Raw genomic sequence first — 19,480 nt, 5'->3', positions numbered from 1 at the left:
GAGGTCACACACTGATGTTGGTCGAGAAGGCCTGGCTCTCAGTCTCTGTTCTAATTAATCCCAAAGATGTTCTATCAGGTTCAGATCAGTCAAGTTCATCCACACCAGACTCTGTCATCCAAGTCTTTATGGACCTTGCTTTGTGCACTGGTGCAGTCATGTTGGAAGAGGGAAGGGGCCTGCTCCAAACTGTTCCCACAAGGTTGGAAGCATGGAATTGTCCAAAATGTTTTGGTATCCTGGAGCATTTAAAGTTCCTTTCACTGGAACTAAGGGGCCAAGCCCAACTACTGAAAAACAACCCCACACCATAATTTTTCCTCCACCAAATTGTCTATCTGTGTTGGCCCTGCGATGAGGTGGCGACTTGTTCAGGGTGTACGCCGCCTTCCACCCGAATGCAGCTGAGATAGACTCCAGCAGCCCCGCGAACCCGAACGGGACAAGCGGTAGAAAATGGATGGATGGATGGGGCCCAATGCAGTCCGAAACGTACCGTTCTCCTGTCAACCACCAAACCCAGACTCGTCCATCAGATTGCCAGATGGAAAAGCGTGATTTATCACTCCAGAGAATGCGTCTCCACTGCTCTAGAGTCCAGTGGCGATGTGCCTTACACCACTGCATCCCACGCTTTGCATTGGACTTGGTGATGTATGGCTTAGATACAGCTGCTCGGCCATGGAAACCCATTCCATGAAGCTCTCTGCGTACTTTATGTGGGCAAATTGGAAGGTCACATGAAGTTTGGAGCTCTGTAGCAACTGACTGTGCAGAAAGTCTTTGCACTATGCACTTCAGCATCCGCTGACCCCTTTACGTGGCCTACCACTTGGTGGCTGACTTGCTGTAGTTCCCAAACTCTTCCATTTTCTTATAATAAAGCCGATAGTTGACTTTGGAATATTTAAGAGCGAGGAAATTTCACGACTGGATTTGTTGCACAGGTGTGACAGTTCCACGCTGAAAATCACTGAGCGGCCCATTCTTTCACAAATGTTTGTAGAAACAGTGTCCATGACTAAGTTCTTGATTTTATACACCTGCCAAGTGAAGGACACCTGATTCTGATCATTTGGATGGGTGGCCAAATACTTTTGGCAATATAGTATGTATGTATGTATACATACATATACATACACATACATACATATATACAAACACACACATATTTACAGATACATACACAAACACATACATATGCGCGGGCACGCACACATGCATACACATATATACGTACATAGATATGTATATACACATACAGTACATATATAGACACATATACACATACACAAATGTATATACACATTTTTACACCAGGGTTTCATTACATTTAAACGCTCGCCATGGCAAAATCAACACCGCCACACCTTCAAAAAAAAGTTTTTTCTCTCTTTTTTTTTTTAAACATGAAAATAACTTTAACTGATATATTGTATGAATGGACATACTGTATATAGCCTAATATGTATGTACAATTGGCTATAACACGTTTGAAAAACAGCTCAAATACAATTAAAACGTTCCTCATTGCTTTATTTAAAAAAAAACAAAAAAAACCATACATACAGTACTACTCATCTACTAAACTCAAAGCACCTGCACAGGTTTTTTCAGGTGTCATTAAATTGCTTCACTTTGGTTAAATTGTCTCAGCCAGGATCAATATGGGGAAGACTGCAGACTTGACAACTGGCCAGAAGACCATAATTGATACCCCCCATAGGATGGGTAAGCCACAAAAGTTCATAGCTAAGGAGGCTGGCTGTTCAGAGTGCTGTGTCCAAGCATATCAATAGAAAGTCTAGTGGAAGGGCAAAATGTGGCAGGAGAAGATGCACCAGCAGAAAAGCTGACCGTGGGCTTCTGCGAATTATCGAACAGAAGATGAACGAATCTGTCAGAAATCCAGAAAGAGTGGAATGAGTCGGGAGTCACAGCTTCAAAAACCAAAACATTCAGACAATTTTTTGAATGATGTGATCCTACTTTCTTTTTTTTCCCTGCAAAAAACAAAAAGTAAATGGTGATTTCTTCACAGTATTCTAATTTTTTAGACTCCTGTTTGTGTGGGTTTTATTAGCTGGAAGCCCAAATTATGTACTAATAAACAAATACTTGAAATTGTTGTGAGCCCTGAATCTATAATCTATGGAAGTTTAACATTTTGAATGGAATTATGGAAATAAACACACTTTTCCATATTATTAAAATTTTTGGAAAGGGTCCTTATACACAAATTTACATATACATACACATGTATATGTACATCATTTTGACCAGTATTTTAGGTCAAAGCATAATGATTTTGTAAACATATCAATAAGTGCTTTAAGTACATTATGCTTGTGCAAGATACTTTTCTGAAAACAATAATACAAATAAAAAAAGAGCGCCTCTGAAGTTGTGACCACTGTTTGTACAATAATGTTACATTTATGATGTCGTTCACCAATACACAAGCAGATGAGATGTGTTGTGGGTGTATGAATTGTTCTTGTTAGCTTTAGCTCCATAGTTTAGTTGACGATTTAAGTGGCCTTCTCGACATTGTTTAGTTCACAACGGGGTGGCGGAGTGTGTTGGTGATAAATGAGCGGTATCGGACAAATTATTTTCCCAAACAAACGTTTCTTCTCCTCACATTGACATTTCACTCACATTTATGTCAATTTTCCTGATATTATTTTGCGTGAATCAGCGGATTCCGTTTTATTGGCCAATTCTGTGACTGTCCACAGTCAAGTGAACGCGGAAATCATGACTTGCTTTTTTGTTAAATATGGTGATTATTGATTAGGCATACTAGCGATGTGTCAACAAAAAAAACAGCAACCATGGTGACATCCCAAACTTCTCATATTCATGGTCTTTTTTCACTCATTCACTCATCTGTTTCACCATCACAAGCTACGGAATTTGCATGTACATTGCGCGGCCCATTAATCATTTTTTCCCAATTATATTTTTATAAATGAGGAACCATAATCGAAATTAAAATTAATTTAATTGACCAGCTCTAATACATATATATATATATATATATATATATATATATATATATATATATATATATATATATATATACCGTATTTTCCGCACTATTAGCCGCACCTAAAAACCAAAAATTTTCTCAAAAGCTGACAGTGCGCCTTTTAACCCGGTGCGCTTTATATATGGATAAATATTAAGATTCATTTTCATAAAGTTTCGATCTCGCAACTTCGGTAAACAGCCGCCATCTTTTTTCCCGGTAGAACAGGAAGCGCTTCTTCTTCTACGCAAGCAACCGCCAAGGTAAGCACCCGCCCCCATAGAACAGGAAGCGCTTCTTCTTCTACTGTAAGCAACCACCCGCCCGCGTAGAAGAAGAAAAAGCACGCGGATATCACCGTACGTTTCATTTCCTTTGTGTGTTTACATCTGTAAAGACCACAAAATGGCTCCTACAAAGCGACAAGGATCCGGTTCATGAAAAGACGCAATCTCTCCATCCACACACGGATTACTACCGTATTCCACAGCAACTGATATTCCTGTGAACCGCACTGTGGAACGGGAGCACGTACGGTGAATATTCGCACCACAGGGAATGAGAAGTCATCCTTCACTGTGGTTCTAGCTTGCCATGCTAATGAAACTTCCACCCATGGTGATATTCAAAAGGAAGACCTTGCCAAAAGAGACCTTTCCAGCCGGCGTCATCATAAAAGCTAACTCGAAGGGATGGATGAAGAAAAGATGAGCGAGTGGTTAAGGTAAGTTTAAGTTTACGCGAAGAGGCCGGGTGGCTTTTTTCACGCAGCTCTGTCCATGTTGATATACGTATGTTTGTGATTGCACATTTGCGTACATTTTGGGAGTGAACAGAGTTGTTAGAACGCTGGTTTTTAATATATTATTAAAGTTTGACTGACCTGACTGTTTTTTTGACATTCCTTTAGCGCAGTTAGATGCGGCTTACAACACCGGGCGGCTTATAGGTGGACAAAGTTTTGAAATATGCCGTTCATTGAAGGCGCGGCTTTTAACCCAGGGCGCCTTATAGTGCGGAAAATACGGTATATAGAGAGAGAGAGACAGGGAGAGGGAGAAAGAGCTAGAGATAGAGAGAGCGAGAGAGATATATAAATATATCTAAATCTATCTTAGGGATGTCACAGTATGAACATTTCTTATCAAGATTATTGTGACCAAAATCATCAAGGTTATTATTATTATTATAGCGGTAATTTTAAATGTGCTCAACATTTTCAAAAACTACTTACTGAAATCCTTTAACCAAGATTTATTTTTTTTTTAAATACAAAAAAATAAACATTCCAAATGTACAAGCCCTTTCCAAAAAATGTGTACCGTATTTTCCGCACTATTAGCCGCACCTAAAAACCACAAATTTACTCAAAAGCTGACAGTGCGGCTTATAACCCGGTGCGCTTTATATATGGATTAATATTAAGATTCATTTTCATAAAGTTTAGGTCTCGCAACTACGGTAAACAGCCGCCATCTTTTTTCCCCGTAGAAGCGGAAGCGCTTCTTCTTCTACGGCAAGCAACCGCCAAGGTAAGCACCCGCCCCCATAGAAGAGGAAGCGCTTCTTCTTCTACTGTAAGCAACCACCCGCCCCCGTAGAAGAAGAAGAAGCGCGCGGATATTACGTTTCATTTCCTTTGTGTGTTTACATCTGTAAAGACCACAAAATGGCTCCTACTAAGCGACAGGTTTCCGGTTCATGAAAAGACGCAATCTCTCCATCCGCACACGGACTACTATTTCACAGCAACTGCCTAAAGACTTTCAAGAAAAGCTGGCTACTTTCCGTGCATATTGTAAAAACAAGATAGCTGAAAAAAAGATCCGGCCAGAGAACATTATCAACATGGACGAGGTTCCACTGACTTTTGATATTCCTGTGAACCGCACTGTGGATACAACGGGAGCACGTACGGTGAATATTCGCACCACAGGGAATGAGAAGTCATCCTTCACTGTGGTTCTAGCTTGCCATGCTAATGGCCAGAAACTTCCACCCATGGTGATATTCAAAAGGAAGACCTTGCCAAAAGAGACCTTTCCAGCCGGCGTCATCATGAAAGCTAAATCGAAGGGATGGATGGATGAAGAAAAGATGAGCGAGTGGTTAAGGGAAGTTTACGCGAAGAGGCCGGGTGGCTTTTTTCACGCAGCTCCGTCCATGTTGATATACGACTCCATGCGCGCCCACATCACGCTGGTTTTTAATATATTATTAAAGTTTGACTGACCTATCTGACTGTTTTTTTGACATTCCCTTTAGCGCAGTTAGATGCGGCTTATAACACGGGGCGGCTTATAGGTGGACAAAGTTTTGAAATATGCCGTTCATTGAAGGCGCGGCTTATAACCCAGGGCGGCTTATGGTGCGGAAAATACGGTATATCATGGAAAAGTGTATTTATTTCCATAATTCCATTCAAAACGTTAAATTTCCATAGATTATAGATTCAGGGCCACAATTTAAACGGTAAATGGTTTAAAACCCACAAAAACAGGATTTAAAAAAAATCAGAATACTGTGAAGAAATCACCATTTACTTCTCAGTTTTTGAAGAGAAAAAATAAATTAGGATCACATCAAATCAATCAAAAAATGGCACTTTCAAAATGATATTTCAATCTTCAATACTTTGGAGGGAATCCCTTTGAAATCAGAGTTTACCAACACCTGCACTGGACATTGCACCCCAAATCATGACTGACGATGGATATTTCACACTGGACTACAAGCAGCTTGGGTTCTGTAACTCACCAGTCTGCCTCCAAACCTTGATTCCCGAATGAAAGGTACACTTTGCTTTCATCAGAAAAAAAGACCTTGGACCACTGGCCAACAAACAGTCCAGTCCTCCTTCTCCTTGGCCCAGTTGAGACGCTTCCTATGTTGGCTCAGGCTCAGAAGCGGTTTGACCCGAACAACCCGACAGTTGTAGCACATCTCCAGGATGCGTCTGAATGTTGTGCTTTTTTAAGCTGTGACGCCCGCCTCATTCCACTCTTCCTGGATCTCTGCCAGATTCATAATTCTTCTCTTTTTGATAATTCGCAGAAGCCCTCGGTTTAGTAGATGAGTAGTGTGTGACACTCAGTTTAAAACACTCATGCCCTGTAAAATTTGGGCTGATTTCTGCACAGTATTCTAATTTTTTGAAATCCTGTTTTTGTGGGTTTTATGAGCTGGAAGCCCAAATTATGTACAAATAAACAAATACTTAAAATCGTTTAAGTTGTGGGCCTTGAATCTATAATCTATGGAAGTTTAACGTTTTAAATGGAATTATGGAAAGAAAAACTTTTTCATAATATTACATTTTTTTGGAAAGGGTCTGTATATATGTACCTCAAGTAGGAAGTTGAATGTGAATATGAAAGCAACACAAGCATTATAAACAAAGTAATAAGACAGAAACAAAATAATACTATAAATAAAAATAAATGAAAATTTTGCAAAATGTCACCCTTTTGACAACAGCACTTTTTGTTCATATAGATATAAAGTGTTCATAGTGAGGTCTAGTCTTACACATAGGACTGCACCATTATGGGCAAAATAATAAAGATTGTTTTTTATCAATATTGAAATCCCGATTATTAATCATGATTATTCATTATGTTTGGTAAAACAGTGTTGGGGTGTGAATTTGTAATGTCTAATAAAAATGCTCTGAATGTTATCTATATATTTAAAGACAAATATTTGTGTTCTTGTTCATTAATAGTATCAGCTTTTATATTACATGATGCTACCATGATACCAGTAAACAAACTAAAGACTTTATAAACAAGTTGTGGCAAAGTTACCGACACATTGCTTGCTGCATGGTAACTCTCAGTCCCAGCAGCTGACGGAAATACGCTAGTTGCACGTTCAAAATGAAACTGCAAAATCAAATATTTTTCTCCTCCAACAGCATTGCGCTCTTAATCGCACACCGAGACTCCACGGAGGTAGACGCGATTGAAATGAATTGAAACGAAGCGATTGGCTCCGTTAGGTCAGAGAGAACATTTTCAAAGCAAAGTCGCCATGTTTCACGAGCCAAATGGATCCAGTACGCATGCACTACCGCGTTTCAGTATTCAGGATGTAAGCAGTGTTCCCTGAAATGCATTAATAAATGACGTTTTTTCAGTAATTACAAATTTAAACGGCATTACTAATGTCTGGAATTTTACCGCGGTTTATCATTATACCGTTTATCGTTACATCTACGGCTGCAACTAACGATTAATTTGATAATCGATTAATCTGTCGATTATTACTTCGATTAATAATCGGATAAAAGAGACAAACTACATTTCTATCCTTTCCAGTATTTTATTGAAAAAACAAACAAACAAAAAAACAGCATACTGGCACCATACTTATTTTGATTATTGTTTCTCAGCTGTTTGTACATGTTGCAGTTTATAAATAAAGGTTTATAAAAAAAAAATATATATATATATTTTTTTTTAAATAAAAAAATGCCTCTGCGCATAGCATAGATCCAACGAATCGATGACTAAATTAATCGCCAACTATTTTTATAATCGATTTAATCGAGTAGTTGTTGTAGCCCTAGTTACATCCCTAATCTATCTGTATCTATATTAGGGTTGTACGGTATACCGGTACTAATTAAGTACCACTTTTTCACTAGCAACACCACTGCTACTAAGAAGATAAAATTAGTAGCACAGAACATTTTTTTGCAGCACAGAAAAAATTTAGGAGCAATACGAAATGTCTTTAATATCACAATTTCACTATTAACATTCAAACAATGTACACATGTGCACTCATACATAAACACAATGCTATCCAAAGGCCTACTGCAACGCTTAATTAAACTCAGAACATCCCTTAACTGTGCTAGCACTGTCGGTAACACGAGTGTAGGGTTGGGCTATATAGATCCAAACTCATATCCCAATATAGTTTGGTTTATAAACCAACCCATAAATAGAAATATCCGTTGACGTAACTAAATATCTCCACCATGCCTTGATTTTAAATTTTTGGGACTGATGGAGATCCCAAATACACAAAAACAGGTACCAACAAGTAAGAAAAGTAGGTTTTGCATAATATAATCCCAATTTAAAAGTTATTTTCAAATAAGAAAAAAGAAAACAAAAATAATATAAGAAAAGTCAAATATAATCTCCAATCTTCTTTAAAAAATACATTTAGTTATGCTCAATTCTTCAACTAACAAAAACACAAAAGAACAAAATATAAGATTAAGTGCCCCGGTCTAAGGTTAGTTATGCTCAATTCTTCAACTAACAAAAACACAAAAGAACAAAATATAAGATTAAGTGCCCCGGTCTAAGAGGACATTTTTAAACGTCAGCAGCAACATGAAAATAATTTACCTCTAACAACTGTGTTTTATAGGTTAACATTAATATAGGACATTTACAATGATCTTAGTCAGGAACATCAACCTGCTGTGTGACAGGCTGTGTTCTGAAAATTACGTAACAAAAAAACTAATTTTAGTGACTACCGTATTTTCCGCACTATAAGGCGCACCGGATTATTAGCCGCACCTTCTATGAATTACATATTTCATAATTTTGTCCACCAATAAGCCGCCCCGGACTAAAAGCCGCGCCTACGCTGCGCTAAAGTGAATGTCAAAAAAACGCTGCGCTAAAGTGAATGTCAAAAAAACAGTCAGATAGTTCAGTCAAACTTTAATAATATATTGAAAACCAGCGTTCTAACAACTCTGTCCCAAAATGTACGCAAATGTGCAATCACAAACATAGTAAAATTCAAAATGGTGTAGAGCAATAGTAACATAATGTTGCTCGAACGTTAATGTCACAACACACAAAATAAACATAGCGCTCACCTTCTGAAGTTATTCTTCATTCGTAAATCCTTCGAATTCTTCGTCTTCGGTGTCCGAATTGAAAAGTTGCGCAAGCGTGGGATCCAAAATGGCCGGTTCCGTCTCGTAGAAGTCATCGGGAGTCAGTGTCGCTGTTGTTCTGTGAATCCTGCCTTCCGGAAAGCTCGGACCACAGTTGTGACCGAAATATCTGCCCAAGCATTTACGATCCACTGGCAAATGTTGGCGTATGTCGTCCGAGGCTGTCTGCCCGTCTTAGTGAAGGTGTGTTCGCCTTCGGAGCTGTGTGAAAAAAGCCACCCGGCCTCTTCGCGTAAACTTCCCTTAACCACTCGCTCATCTTTTCTTCATCCATCCATCCCTTCGAGTTAGCTTTTATGATGACGCCGGCTGGAAAGGTCTCTTTTGGCAAGGTCTTCCTTTTGAATATCACCATGAGTGGAAGTTAGCATGGCAAGCTAGAACCACAGTGAAGGATGACTTCTCATTCCCTGTGGAGCGAATATTCACCGTACGTGCTCCCGTTCCACAGTGCGGTTCAGTTGCTGTGAAATACGGTAGTAATCCGTGTGCGGATGGAGAGATTGCGTCTTTTTATGAACCGGATCGTTTAGTAGGAGCCATTTTGTGGTCTTTACAGATGTAAACAGGAAATGAAACGTACGGTGATATCCGCGCGTTTTTTCTTCTTCTTCCGGGGGCGGGTGAAGCGCTTCCTGTTCTATGGGGGCGGGTGAAGCGCTTCCTGTTCTATGGGGGCGGGTGAAGCGCTTCCTGTTCTATGGGGGCGGGTGCTTTCCTTGGCGGTTGCTTGCGTAGAAGAAGAAGCGCTTCCTGTTCTACCGGGAAAAAAGATGGCGGCTGTTTACCGAAGTTGCGAGACCGAAACTTTATGAAAATGAATCGTAATAAAGCGCACCGGGTTATTAGGCGCACTGTCAGCTTTTGAGAAAAATTGTGGTTTTTAGGTGCGCCTTATAGTGCGGAAAATACGGTAGTTACTTTACCAAAAAAGTAATTGAATTACTAACAGAATTACTCTTTAAAAAATGTAATTACTAGGGAAAGTAATTCATGTGTTACTTGAAAAAACTTCAAATATCTGGCATAATGCAGTTGAGATAAGTTACATATGAGAGCACTGTGTGCGTCTGTGTGTGCGAGGGCTGTAATTCTTTGGGCACCACACGATTCGATTCTAAATTAATACTTTTTAATAACACAGGGTGCCAGTTTTATGATTATCTACAGTTCCCCACAAAATAGATGAACAGCTGTGATACATTTCTGTATTACTTAAAATAAAACTGGTTTTGTTTAATAAACTTCTACCCAAACATTTATGAGGTCAAATACAAATAAGTCAACGAGATAAGTATCCAACACTTCTATTTTTCTAAATAAAAAAACAATTGTACAGCAGTTATGGGCATAGGACTGGACTATATGGCAGAAAACTATCACAAAATATGTTTTTTTATTTTGATCGATACCAATAATTGATATTTTTTATGACTTATTTAAGCCTGCCAAAAACACAGTAATGCAATTTCTAACTTACCAAGGCTGCTATTTATCAGTGGAGGCCAAAAATACAGTAATGCAATTTCTAACTTACCAAGGGTGCTATTTATCAGTGGAGGTATTTGGTAGCCAGGTAGGATGAGCGCCGCTAAGGTAATAAAATAATTGCAGTACATTTGGAGGTAGTTGCAGTTTTGAGACACTAGATGGCAGTAGTGTAGAAGCTATCAAACACTACACAGCATAGCTTGGGTAGCAACTCATAAAACCAACACATTGGAAGTGACAGGATGTTGCCACACCGTCTGCATTAAAACAAATACAACTAAACACAAGTGTATTTTATTAAGTTGATATATCAAGATATCAGTTTCTATTCTCACTACATGCAGAGAATCCACAGCAAGTCAAAAAGACGGCGCAACCAAACTTTGTAGTGAATGCGGTTACGTAACTGCCTGCCAGCGTGTCACTCATTGCTCAGTGACACTTGCTTTGTCTTGTTTTACTGGGTTCCCAGAGCGCGAGTGACTTCACAAATCTTGCTTAATTTTTTCTGTTTTCTTCGAATCAAAAAATGTAAATATGTATTGAATGTTTTATCGAACGCATTTTATATTGATATCGATTGTGTCTATTGCTACACATATTGTTATTGTTTTGGCGGCCCAGCCCTATATGGCTGTATAGATCAACAATATCATGATTTGCCTGAGTGGCTGGAGAGGACAGATTAAAAAATGAATAAATAAATAAATAAATAAATATATATATATATATATACCGTATTTTCCGCACTATAAGGCGCACCTAAAAACCACAAATTTTCTCAAAAGCTGACAGTGCGCCTTATAACCCGGTGCGCTTTATATATGGATAAATATTAAGATTCATTTTCATAAAGTTTAGGTCTCGCAACTACGGTAAACAGCCGCCATCTTTTTTCCCCGTAGAAGAAGCGCGCGGTGCATGCTGGGATATGTGACGTTTCATTTCCATTTGTGTGTTTATGTAAAGACCCCAAAATGGCTCCTATTAAGTGTGTTGTCTGTCTAATTATAAATAATGCAGACGAGGCGTGTTAACTGAGTTCTCAACGTTTACTCACAGCGTGCTCATAACCACATTCTAACTGCCAGCATACAACGCTTCTCAGGGCTACCGCGCATGCTCGTAACTATCGTTGCATGCTGGGTAGTGTAGTTGTTATATTTGCTAGCTTATAACAGCACATTAAGAGACACGCTTACGCGCTTAATTCAATACTCGCCGTCATTCCGGGTGGATTGACAAAAGACCTCCAGCCGCTAGATATTGGTGTCAACAGGGCATTCGAAGCTAGACTGCTAACTGCGTGGGAACAGTGGATGACGAAGAAGCGCGCGGTGCATGCTGGGATATGTGACGTTTCATTTCCATTTGTGTGTTTATGTAAAGACCCCAAAATGGCTCCTATTAAGTGTGTTGTCTGTCTAATTATAAATAATGCAGACGAGGCGTGTTAACTGAGTTCTCAACGTTTACTCACAGCGTGCTCATAACCACATTCTAACTGCCAGCATACAACGCTTCTCAGGGCTACCGCGCATGCTCGTAACTATCGTTGCATGCTGGGTAGTGTAGTTGTTATATTTGCTAGCTCATAACAGCACATTGAGAGACACGCTTACGCGCTTAATTCAATACTCGCCGTCATTCCGGGTGGATTGACAAAAGACCTCCAGCCGCTAGATATTGGTGTCAACAGGGCATTCGAAGCTAGACTGCTAACTGCGTGGGAACAATGGATGACAGAAGGCGAACACACCTTCACTAAGACGAGGAGGCAGCGCCAGACGACGCCAACATCTGCCAGTGGATCGTAAATTTGCCCAACTTTTCACTTCGGACACCGAAGACGAAGGATTTACGAATGAAGAATAACTTCAGAAAGTGAGCGCTATGTTTATTTTGTGTGTTGTGACATTAACGTTCGAGCAACATTATGTTGCTATTGCTCTGCACTATTTTGAATTTTACTATGTTTGTGATTGCACATTTGCGTACATTTTGGGAGTGAACAGAGTTGTTAGAACGCTGGTTTTTAATATATTATTAAAGTTTGACTGACCTATCTGACTGTTTTTTTGACATTCCCTTTAGCGCAGCGTAGGCGCGGCTTATAGTCCGGGGCGGCTTATTGGTGGACAAAGTTATGAAATATGCCATTCATTGAAGGTGCGGCTAATAATCCGGTGCGCCTTATAGTGCGGAAAATACGGTATATATATATGTGTGTATATATAGAGAGAGAGGGTGTAACGGCACACAATTTCGGTTTGGTACGTACCTTGGTTTAGAGGTCACGGTTCGGTTCATTTTCGATACAGTAAGAAAACAACAAAATATAAATTTTGGGGTTATTTATTTACCAAATTTGCAAAATCTTCCACCAAAAATATTTTTCTTAGTGAAATATTTGATGTGAAGTATCTGAACCTTGGATAGGTCAATAATTCATAATAACATTGATTTTGATTCAATATTATGTTTTGAGCAACGACAGTTTGAAAGAAAAGAAAAAACAGCTTTGTTTTATTAGTCAACATTGCAACTTTTTCTAAATTACATTTAACCTTTAAGCTTTTTTATTTCACTTTTGTTATGTTTTTGTTTATTTTAATAGTATTTTTAGAATGTGCCGTGGGCCTTTAAAACATTAACTGTGGGCCGCAAATGGCCTCCGGGGCACACTTTTGACACCCTTGCTATAGAAATAAAAAATGTAATCTGATAAATCTATGGATAAAAAGCAAAGCCTGGTGACGCATGCGCGTTTATCATAACTCTCTCGCTCTCTCTGACCCTCCCTCCCAATTTGTTTTGTTTTTAAGCCCTTCTTAACCCTGAACGTACATTGAAAATACATGCAACACTAACTCAAAATGCCGGACATTTGAGGCATTTAAGAAACTCCGCCCGGACAGCTCTGCAAAAGAGGACATGTCCGATGAAAAGAGGACGTATGGTCAGTCTATCGTAGCCCGTTAGCTGCTAGCATGCCGTGTGTTGTGCCTCAGTGTGCATTGTTTACACAACGTGCAGTACGCTACTTAATATGTCCGTGTGGAAACTCTTTCGGTACACTTCCGGACCGAACCGAAGCCCCCGTACCGAAACGGTTCAATTCAAATACGCGTACAGTTACACCCCTAATATATGTACATATATAAATAAATTAAAAAAACAAATACTTTTTTTTTCAATAGATTAAGAATCATTAAAATTAATTGCAAAATTATTTGAATATCAAATTTATTTCAGACCCCTTGTGTGTGTGCCTGTGGTGCCTGTTGCCTAGTGGCGTCAACAAATTGTTCAAGGACATCTGTTTCAAGCAAATATTTAAAAGAATAACTTACAGTTGATGTCTTTAAAGTAACAATGTAAACATACAGTGTAACAACTGTAAAACAATTTACAATTTATTGTAGTGTTTAGAGAGGGGAGATGACGCCAAACTTAACAGACGAAATTAAATGTTACACAGACCACGTAACTTTCGACAGTAAACCTGAAGAAAAAAATAAAATCCTCAGGTTTCTCTGTTTACATTTTCACACTTTGGACTATTTTGTTACACTTTAATAAGCATTCCTTACATATTCATTATTTCTGCACCTAATTTAAAGAGGTGTCTTTTAAGTCTTTGTTGTGATTTTAGAATTGTGTTTACACAGAGTGTTTTAATGGTTTTGTTGACATTACCTTCCCTTTCTGCCTTGATAGCTGGGGATTACAATCAGTGGAAGGTTACATTTAAAATAAAAATGTTAACTTTTAATATTATTTTCTCCAGGTCCATATTTTCCATTGGTCATAAAATTTTTTTAAAAAGAATTATCGATATTGACCAATATAAAAAACTTCTATCGTACAGTTTTCATACCGCCCAGCCTTTGAAGACAATCCATGCAGTGTATTAATTACTAAAAGTTTCAGACCATCACATTCTGAAAAACCGTAAAGAGCAAAGAGTAATAAATAATCTTTCTATTAAAAAATTTCTGATGACAAAGTTGGGTCAGCACCTCACCCTTGTCACCCACTTACGCTGTAGGTGAATGAGCTGCTTTGGCATCTTGTAATCTCCAGGGTAGAGTGAGTCGTAGTAGGTGATGTTGCTCTCCGCCTCCGGGACGGGGATGACCATATTGTCCCTCTTTTCGCCGTAGACCTGCTGTGCCGAGATGGCCCGCTGTAAATGGTGCTCCTGAAGGACAGAGACAGGGGCTCAAGTTTGTGAAGGAAGCAGCACATAGCAGACAACTTGCATCTAATGGGATCCAATACAAGAAATAGGATTGAAACTTTTCCCAGAGTAATCGTTTGATCTTTATTTTAGTTTAAACACTGCATAAACTCAATCTTAAAAAAAGAAGTCTTATTTCTTGTAAGCCGGTGTAAATTTAAGGTTAATAAATGCACAGCCATAAACATGGCAGGAATGTAAAATTAATCAAACTCAATCTTAAAAAAAATATTTCTCTTATTTCAAGTTTAAGGTTCATAAATGCACAGCCATGAACATAGCAGGAATGTAAAATTATCAAATTTCAGTCACAATCACAGCTACAATTTTGCTCGACGGGATATTGACCTACAAATTATGGCCGATAAACAATAATGCCATTATTTTTTTTAGACCTAATTAACCACTGATATAATAACATAATAATGGAAGTATACTTCCATTATCAACTTGTGTTTCTCGTACATTTAAAACATTGTAATTGAAATGTAAACTTTTAAATACCAAGTTAAATAAAACAAAAATAAAATATACTCTGCAAGCAAAATTTTGCACTTGAATAAAAATCATAACCAAAATTGATAAAATAGGTTTTTAAGGGGTAGGTGGGGGTCTAGAATGGCTAAATAAAGTTATTGTCACCAAAATGATCACGGTTATTATTATAGTGGTATTGTTGAATGTGCTTAAAAATTACTTATAATACACATGCTAAAATCTTTTACTCAAGTTGTATTTTTTTAATAACTAAAATAAATAGCCACAAAATATACTTTCTTGGCAGAAGAAACAAAAATGTAATTGCGCACTGAAGGTCTCAAATGTCAGTACAATAGTTGCAGTAAATCAATCAATCACATTTTAAATTATATTAGCCTTAATCACAAAGTACCAAAAGTACCAATGATTGTCTCACACACTAGGTGTGGCGAAATGTGTCCTCTGAATTTGACCCATCCCCTTGTTCACCCCCTGGGAGGTGAGGAGAGCAGTGGGCAGCAGCGGTGCCGCGCCCGGGAATCATTTTTGGCGATTTAACCCCCAATTCTAACCATTGATGCCGAGTGCCAAGCAGGGAGGTAATGGTTCCCATTTTTATAGTCTTTGGTATGACTTGGCCGGGGTTTGAACTCACAACCTACTGATCTCAGGGCGGACACTCTAACCACTAGGCCACTGAGTATGTAAGTGCATCAATGGGTTTCACAAACCACAATGACATCGATCTGAACCCGCATCACAGCAAGAAAAACTTCAAAACAACGAGTTGGGGGAAAAAAAAAACCAAGCTTGAGATAACACAATATTTGTATATTTTGTCATTTAATATACAAGTTTGACACTTTAAGCACAAATAACATTAAGCCGAGCAAAGGTGTCCAATTGATTATGTGCAGGCCACCCACAGAACGTGTTTTTTGTATGAGGCAGAATAATGAAAAACGGATAGAGCTAAAAGATATCATGTCTTTAAACATAAGGATAACCCTTTTATCAGCTTACATGATAAATTACATGACGCCACATTCACATTGTCTATTTTGCATGCCACAGACATCTTAAAGTTGTTGCTGCAGCTGAGGGCTTGGCAGTGAGCCAAAAGCAAGTGGGGTGTTGACACAACAGCATCATGCTGCTTTTGTCACACACAGCGGTTGACTTTTGGAGGGAGAGTGTGTTTACATTTTCTGCTGCGGCGATAGTTCTGCAGAAGTTGGGATGAAAGTGAATAAACAACATAAGGCGTGTATCTGAATAAATGTATAAGAAGCTGTGTTACGTTGACGGTAGGCCTGGGCACTATTGATTTGATCAAACTCAAGTTGCTTGTTGCAGTCAGTTAAACATTTTTTTCTTTTGTTAATGTTTTTCACCTCTTGTTCTGGGATAATCTGACCTGAGGAGCTTCTGTAGTTTCCCCACTCCCAGGCATTTTGTTAGCAAACACGCATAACAACAGCATGGCACCTGCTAATGCCTAATAAGAGCAAGACCTTCGTTCCAAAGAAAAGAATAGCGTTGGATTTGCAGTAACAGATGCATAGACCAAGTGATTGCATTGTGCAAAGTTGATTAAAAAAAGGCAGTAGAACAACAAACGTATTCCAGCATCTAAAACAGAGGCATCCAGCGAAGTTGGGGTTGAGGCAAAAAGGCAGGAAACAACAAATCTCCAGCCAAAAAGCAGCTTTCTGTGGTAAAAGTTTACTCAAGGTACCATGTATGACACGGAGCACAATGGACATAATTAAAAATGTGGTGCCCAATGCCCATTAATACAATGGAAAAGCCTGGGCTCACTCACTTTCCGAAACTAAATCCCCCTCAGTATTCAGGCATGTGATTTGAACTTAATGAAAAAGACTGAAAATAGGCTGGGGGTCTGGGGGCCGCAGGTCCCCAGCCAGGTCCAGGGCGTTGCCCTGGTGGGGGAAACAAGGGGTGCAGCCTACTCTATACAGTATTTACAACTTTACTTCACAGCCACAGATGGTTCATGTAGTTATTACACATTACTTTGGTTCATTCACACATTACTTTAACATTTTTGCTTTAATGGCTCTGACATGAGCCTTCCTGACATATTTCTGAGCAGGTTGCATTTTCCTTTTTGTTTCTGCTTTAGTGGATTCTGCCTTGGATTATATAGCCAATTTTTGTCTCTTTGACTCCCTCTCCACTTCTAACTGCTCCAAATGCAAACATCATAAAGAGTACAAACAATGTTTATTCTATTATCAATCTTCCTTTATCTGAACAGCCATTTGTAATTTATAGCATGAAATAACAGTATCTTGCAGTCACGTTGTTTGTTTCAAAATGATTCAACTATCCAATGTCAAAACATAAACAGTAGAAATAATTAAAATGTCAGCTACTGTCTTGTTCTACAAACATCAATGAAAATTAAATGTAGCATTTAGACAGGCTGTACTGTAGCAAAAGTCACCACGTCTGCCACAATCGTGTGTGTTCTTAAATATGTATTCCACGTCTTCCATGTCGAGAGCAGTTTTGATTTGGGCTCATATGGTAAAACAACTAAAATTAATGTGTTGGGCATTGTTTTATCCAGCCGAATAGACGCATTGTGGGTTTACTGGACGTTGTCTACATCGCTAAAAGAAAAATCTAAAGAATGAGAATCCTTCTGCCTTCTTCCACTAGTTTTTTAATATATAAAGCGCCCGCTTGAATATTCCCTCTTCTCTGACTCTCCTCGTCATATGGGATGTGCGCGTCTGTTGGGATTTCCCTTCCTGGTTTGATGACCCGCCCTATCTTGCCTCTGATTGGCCTGTCCGTAATGTTTTGCCCTAATCTTAACCAATCGTGACTCATCATAGTAAACCAACCAACCAATCAGGGATTGTCTTATACGTAAACCAACCAATCATCATTGATGTTTCTCGTATATTTGCTTCGCTACGTAGCTTCCATTTTTAAGTGAATATTTTTTTATGGAAAACCGTAGTTCATTTTACTGGATTATCAAAAACCGTACTCATTACGGGAAACTCTTAGTTGTTGGCAGGTATGGCAAAGAGACGGACATTGTGGGTCGGAAAAAAACGAAAAATATTTTTTTACATTTTTACAGAGATAAAAAAAAAAAAAAGGCTTTCCGAATATAGACGGTAAAATCACATGCCTGAGTATTGGACTGTATTATAGTTTTGCCTCCCAGAGGAAGCGCTTTAAATTGGTAAGATGCAGCGTTTATTCATGCCATTTATCCCTGTAAGTTGTGACATTGTCTCCTTTCAAACTACTAGTTTTTAATCAAATAAGTTAAACTTGTTTTGAATGATCCTTGTCATTTGTATTCATCAGTTTCTTTAAAAAGAAAGAAAGAAAATCGAAAATTAAATCCATTTCATTTTGAGGCCATATTGCCTAGGAAGCTAAAGTCTATGAGCATGGACTGATGAAAACTACTCACATGAGGACACTACCTTCTTCCAAGACAACTCAGGGTTTCACCTTAATGTAATTGAATGTGGCGCACCGTCACGGCATTTTAATTACCACCACACCTTAATAATAAGGCTTTTTTTATATATATATACCGGAAACCGGATGTAAACAAAACACACGCCATTGTCTGGAGCGTTGTGAGTATGTCTGCAATGGGGACGTGATTTTCATATATATTGCACATATACCCGCGGATAGCCATCTACAAAATGTGCAAATATTAAGAAAAAAAAGTCAAATTGGAGCAACAGTGCTAAGCAAGTGTAACATCATGCTCGCTCTGGCTCTCTTTTTTTCGTCAGGGACATTGAGGGGACAAAAGTAGAGTCTCTAAACACGAGTACATTTTATAACATGAGAAGATTTGTTGCTAGTTGTATTTAAAAAAAAAAAACTCATTAAAATTGTGTAAACGCTCAAAATCTCAAAAAAGTACATTGTACATAAAGCACCAACATTCCAAAATGGCAAAATGATTAAAAAATGTTTTAATACTAATTAATAACCAATTTGTTTTAAATGTATGTACAATTTTTTTTATCCTTTTTAAAGAAAATCATGGCTAATTATGCAAATTACTCAATGACATCATGGTAACCACACCCCCACCACCACAGGTATCTTGGCAGTTTAGGGGAAACTCTGCCATGAGAATAACAATAACCTGAAGAATGAGAATAGCCAAAGGCACATCCATCTTAAAATATAAAAAACACATTCTATGAATCTGATATGCTTCCAGTATTTTCAAATTTTAAAACAACATATATTCCCAAAAATGTTTTATAAAGAAAAGAAGCAA

General features: G+C 38.4%; 1 protein-coding gene across 2 annotated transcripts in view; it reads right to left on the bottom strand.

Annotated features, from left to right (window-relative positions):
• Positions 1-19,480, bottom strand: part of LOC133618576 (enhancer of polycomb homolog 1-like) — a 72,469-nt gene that overhangs the window by 15,407 nt on the left and 37,582 nt on the right. For both annotated transcript variants that reach the window (XM_061979071.2, XM_061979070.2), the window contains one exon: positions 14,502-14,661. In XM_061979071.2, the coding sequence (XP_061835055.1) occupies positions 14,502-14,601 (100 nt within the window). In that variant the 5' untranslated portion in view covers positions 14,602-14,661. The remainder of the gene's footprint in view (positions 1-14,501; positions 14,662-19,480) is intronic.

The sequence above is a fragment of the Nerophis lumbriciformis genome, linkage group LG19 (assembly GCF_033978685.3).
Source record: "Nerophis lumbriciformis linkage group LG19, RoL_Nlum_v2.1, whole genome shotgun sequence".
Classification (NCBI taxonomy): domain Eukaryota; kingdom Metazoa; phylum Chordata; class Actinopteri; order Syngnathiformes; family Syngnathidae; genus Nerophis; species Nerophis lumbriciformis.
The sequence above is the reverse complement of the archived record's forward strand: the minus strand, read 5'-3'. Positions and strand labels throughout refer to the sequence as shown.